Source organism: Belonocnema kinseyi, chromosome 9, assembly GCF_010883055.1.
Source record: "Belonocnema kinseyi isolate 2016_QV_RU_SX_M_011 chromosome 9, B_treatae_v1, whole genome shotgun sequence".
NCBI classification, from domain to species: domain Eukaryota; kingdom Metazoa; phylum Arthropoda; class Insecta; order Hymenoptera; family Cynipidae; genus Belonocnema; species Belonocnema kinseyi.
Window position 1 is genome coordinate 83,103,145 of NC_046665.1, and position 6,000 is coordinate 83,109,144.

At 26.9% G+C, this 6,000-nt stretch overlaps 1 protein-coding gene across 3 annotated transcripts in view; it reads right to left on the reverse strand.

Annotated features, from left to right (window-relative positions):
• The window catches only part of LOC117179376 (carbonic anhydrase 2), an 86,661-nt gene that overhangs the window by 22,816 nt on the left and 57,845 nt on the right, over positions 1-6,000 (reverse strand). For all 3 annotated transcript variants that reach the window (XM_033371096.1, XM_033371097.1, XM_033371098.1), the window contains one exon: positions 2,418-2,532. In XM_033371096.1, the coding sequence (XP_033226987.1) occupies positions 2,418-2,532 (115 nt within the window). The remainder of the gene's footprint in view (positions 1-2,417; positions 2,533-6,000) is intronic.

The window sequence follows — 6,000 nt, forward strand, 5'->3', positions numbered from 1 at the left end:
TTTCATGAACTGTAAATATTGCAGATCATAGTGAAAATCTCAATAGGAAAAAATAAAAAAATATGGAACGAAGTACATGCTCCAGATTAAGATTTTTTCTATACCGATACAAAGTTTTTCAATTTTCAATAGGTTAGTAATTATTTCCGGACAATTCAAATGTTAAATATTACCACTATCTGACGATCATTTTATAATACGAAACTCTGTAAATGGCTATAATTCCTTGAAAATACATTAAAAAACGGGGAAAAAATAGATGTATTTCTTTTTTCCTTTTTGTGTACAATGGTAAAATTTAGAGACAGAAATAATCATTTATTATTAAGTTAATAACAAAAGAGCAGCAGACCTTATCTGTACTACTATACAACTATGTCTTTCTGTCATTCTCACTCCTATTGTGCGTGCCGTTTCGCCAATAATCGGAAAGCCCTTTGTATTTTCCGCAGAAGAAAATAGTTTTTTAAACATATAAGCGGAACTTTTTTCTCACTGACAATATATACGCCATTTCGAGAAGCCAAAAATAAACAATTTGCTTCAAGAATTATCTCCTAACGTTCTTTAGTTTCGGAGATGACACCTAACTACTCTTTTGTTATGAACTTAACTACAAATGATTATTTCTGACACTAAATCTTAACATTGTGCACAGAAAGAATGAAAGAAATTCATATATTTTTTGCAGATTTTTTGTAATGTATTTTCAGGGAGTAACAGCCATTCGAAATTCCCCAGTCAAGTTTTTTTCAATTTTCCCGGCCAATTAAAAGTAACATATTTATAACTTGCCGCTAAACCCAAACATTTAGATTAAATCATAACGTTCATTCTAAATATAATTTAATACAACAGAGCAAAAAATTTCAAAATAAATTGGTTTTAAAACAAATATTTTAATTTTCCACTAAAAAAAATCAATTTCCATCCAAAAATGGAATAGTTAAACTTTTGGTTAAAAAAATTAATCCTGAACAACAAAAAACGGACTTCTAAGAAAATAGTGAAATTTTCAACTTGACTGATGAATTTGCAACTAAAATGATGAATTTCCCACTGTAATGGTTGAATTTTAAACGATAAAGATAAATTTTCAACTAAAACAATGAATCTTTAACTGAAATAGTTGAATTTTCAACAAAAAAATATTAATTTCCACTAAAAAGATAAATTGTCAATCGAAACTTAAATAATTAAATTTTAGGCTCAAAAAATTAATTAAAAACCAAAAAGAAGAATTTTCAAGTAAAACTATGGAATATTCAATTGGAACAAGTTAAATATTCAGTTAAAACAGTATTTTCATTTAAAAAAAAACTAAAAAAAAATAGTTACATTTTCCAAAAATTTGATGAATTTTCAACTAAAATTGTAAATCTTTAACTGGAACACTTGAATTTTAAACCAGAAAGACGAATTTTCAACTAAAATGATGCATCTTCAGGAGACAATTTTTGATCTAAAATTATGTATTATTCAACTAGAATAAAAGTTACATTTTCAGTTTAAAAAATGAAATAAGTTTCAACAAAATAAACCAACTTTCGGTAAAAAATTCCTTTTCGTCCATAGAAAAAAACAAGTTTTCAATCAAATAGCTAACAATTCAATAAAAGAAATGCATTTCTAATTAAAATTATGTAATGCTTAAATTTTTAACCGAAAATAATTTTTAAACAAAAAGATTAACTTGCAAAGAAAAAGGAAACATTTTCTTTAAGAAATCGATTTTTAACCAAATATGTAGATTTTCAACGAAATAGTAGAATTTTCAATTAAAAAAGACCAATTTTCATCCAAATTTTTTAATTCCGAATGAAAAAAACAACAATTTTTAACTAATAGTGGGTATTGAAATTTTACCATAAAGATTAATTTTCTAAAGAAAAAGGCGATTTTTGCACAAAGCACATAAATTTTCAAACAAGTTCAATTAAAAAAAAACATAAGTAATCAATAGTAAATTATTATTATTTAATTAGAGTAAACTGAGATAATCTTGAATTTTACTGTGATCAAAAGTAAATTCCCGGCTTTTTAATGACATTCCCAGTCTAATTAAACAAAAATGTCAAAACTTTGAATCAGTATAGCGAAAAGCCTTCATCCGTAACATGTAATTTGTTCCATATTTTTAGAATTTGTTTCTGCTGAGATTTTCACTATAATCTGCAAAAAAATTGAAGCATTAAATTTTTTGGGTTGATTTACGCATTAGCGACTCTGCGGGATTACTATTAGTCATTATGTTTTGCCTGAAGACATAATACAAGGTACAACATTTTGTGAATGCTAATAGAAGAATTCTCTATTACTGACAACACATTAAAGAGATTATTAAAGAAAGAACATAAATGAGATATGTGTCAATCAAATTTTACAAACAAAAAAAGAAACTATTAATAACAACTCACCAGGAAGAAGTTTGCTAGGATCGATAGCCTCTGCAATTTCCAAGATTTCGTCTTTGTGTGAAACGTATGGAAGTAGACGGGCAATTTTGTCCATCTCCTCGTGTGGTTTTCCCACCTAAACCAAATAAATAATTCCAGAATTTTATGTTTCTTTGAATGACAAGAAGATTATATTAGTTGATAAAAGCGGTTGTTCAACTATTAGATTTTTTTCGTGAGCAGGTTGTTATTCTCTAATAAATAGAATTAACCGTTCATAATCAATTCTAAAGATTCTAAGAATCGATCTGTTTGTGTTCAGATTGCATGAATGTTCCATTCAAACTTTGTCCATGTTAGACATAACAAAATTAGATATTGAGTAATTATATTTCTTTTTGAAATTTTCATGTCCTGGATCAGCATTTTTATTCTTTATTTGAATTATAGTTCTTTTCGAAAATTTCCTGTTCCAATTACAACTTTATTTCCAAAATTCCCCATTCCATGTCAAAACTACAATTGGTTTCGAAAATTTCCTGATCCAATTCAGAATTACATACGATTTATCGATGAATTCCCTTTTCTAACTTAAAATAATAATTTTTCTCGGAAATTCACTGTTCCATGTCAGAATTATAGTTCTTTTTGAAAATGTACAGTTCCACTTTTGAATTATAATTCTTTTAAAATATTTTCTTTTTCAAGACAGGATTATAACTCTTTTGGAAAATTTCCGGAAACAAATGTAAAATTTTCACTCTTTTCGAAAATTACTCTTTCCAGGTCAAAATTGTATTTCTTTTCGAAAATTTCCTCTTCCAAGTCAGAATTATAATCTTGATTAATTTATCAAATTTTTGATAAGAATTTTTTTATTTGAAAATGATTAAAAATCATCATTTCTCTCGAAAATTCATTGTTCCATGTCAGAATTATAGTTCCTTTTGAAAATTTACAGTTTCACAAATCCTTTCGAAAGTTTTCTCTTCGAAGTCAGAATTATAACTCTTTTGGAAAATTCCGAAATGTTAGAATTATAATTCTTTTCGAAAATTCCTTATTCTAGATGTGAATTATAATTTTTCCTTAATAATGCTTTGATCTAATTCAGAATCACATACAATTACCTCGGTAAATTTCCTGTTCTCACTTAAAATGATCATATTGCTCGAAAATTCCCTTTTCCATTTCAAAATTCAAGCTATTTTAAAAAATGTTCATTTCCACATTAGAACTATAGTTCTTTTCGAAAATATCCGAATCTAAGTCAAATTTGCAATTCTTTTCAAAAATTTCCCTTTTTAAAGTAAGAATTATCATTCTTTTGGAAAAACGCGAAAACAAATAAAAAATGGCATTCTTTTCGAAAATTTCTCGTTTCAAGTCAGAATTATATAATGATTCTTTTCAACAATTTCCTGTTCCACATTTGAATAACTTTTTTGAAAATTCCTCGTTCCAAGTAAAAATTGTGATTCTTTTGGGAAATTCTCTAAATCAACTCGAAATTATACATTTTTTCAAAAATTCCCCGTCCCATATCAGAATGATAATTCTTTTCGAAAGCTCTCCGTTCCAAGTGAAAATTTCAATTATTTTGGAAAATTATCTGTTCCAAGTCAGACTTATAATTCTTTTAGAAAATTCCTTATTCCGGATTTGAATCGTATTTTTTAAAATAAAATTCTCTGATCCAATTCAGAATTTGACTTCATTATACTTTTTTTTTTTTAATACGCGTGGAAGTCATAATTATAGTTCTTTTCAAATAAGAATTATAATTGTTTGTCAAAACCCCCCATTTCAACTCAAAATTTTAATTTATTTCCAAAATTCAATGTTTTAAGTCCGAATTATAATCCTTTTCGTAAAATTTCCATTCAAAGTCAATACTGTAATTCTTTTCGAGAATTATGATGATTATGATTCGTCTCAAAATTTCCTCGTCCAATTCAGAAAAAATTTTTCTTTTGAAAAATTCCCTGAGCCAACTCAAAATTTTTCAGTTGTGACTCTTCTCGAAAATTTTCCCTTCCAAGACAAAATAGTAATTCTTTTGGAAAGTTCCTTGTTCAATGTTCGAATGAAAAATATCTCTTAAAAATTCCCCTTTTCCGAGAATCATAATTACGGTTTTTATATATTTATTTTAAAATGTAAATCTTTATATTGCAATCGAATGGAAAATCCCAGTTGCTGAATATAAGTCCCGGTCATTTCCTGATTTCCCGGTCAGGTACACTGTATGTGCATTAGTTCCCGCATCTTTATTTTTTGCACGTTTCCAGACAATGCGCAGAATTGATTATGTAAATTGCGGATCTAAAACCTGAATATTGAAATGGTTTTGTTAGAAGTAAATGTTACGGAAACTCACAAAATTATATATTCGCAATTGCAGGGCTAAAAAAGCGCTTTCTAAAAAATATATGCTATATAAATTCCTCAATTGAAAAAACGCTCCGTAAACAGTTGAATTTTAATCTAAAAAAGAACAGTTTTCTAACCAAAGAGTTGTATTTTTAACAAACAATATAATTTAAGCGAACATGGTTGAATTATAAAAAAATTATTTCTCAATAAAAGAGTTGAATTTTCAAACCAAGAAAGATTCTTCAGCCAGCAGAGAAAAAATCCACAAATATGTTGAAATTTCAAGCCAATAAGGCAAACATTTTACAACCCAGTTAAATTTTCCCCCATAAATATGAATTTTTAAAACAAAAATTTTATTTAAAGCCACATAGTTGAATTGCCAACCGTGGGGAACAACTTTTTCAATCACAACTGTTGAATTTTGAACAAAGTAATTAAATTTTCAACCTAATAAAAAAATGTGTTACCATAAATAAAAAATAATTCTCCACCAACAAAAGTTGAATTTTTAACCGAAGAGATAAATTTTCAACTAAAATTATGAATCTTTAACTGGAATAATTAAATTTATAGTTAAAAAATACGAATAATGGATTACGTAAATTCCAGATCCAACACCTGAATATTAACATTGTTTTTTTAGAAGTAAATGATACGGAAACTCGCAGTATTATATATTTGCAGTTACAAGACTAGATCAAGCGATTCCTTAAAAAATAGTATATAAATACTTCAGTTGAAAACATGTCCAGCAATTTGATCGATGATGAGTAAGCTGAGTAGCTATTACATAATCGCACATTTCGTGTATTACTACTACTCTAATGCATACAAAATTTTATGATTCGAATAAATTTACCTAGATCTTGCGTAAGCTTAAAAATATCTTCTATATCCTGTCTTATGCATTTTTCAGTACTATTGTTTGCTTACGTATAGCTTTTCAATCCAATTTCATAACTAAAGTAATAAAACACTCTATAATGTTTTGCAAACCTGAAACATTCGGGACAAATGAAAAATCCCGAAAAATAAAATTCCCCACAGAAAATTGCCAAATTATAAGATATCCAAAGAGGAATATTCCTGAATTTAAACAATTGAAAAATGGTTTTTTAATCAATATTACTTATTGCTTAAAAATAAAGTAACTAAATATTTTTGCAAAAGAATTTTTTTAATGTTTAAAATTTTTTAAATTATTATTTGAATTATAAAATAACAA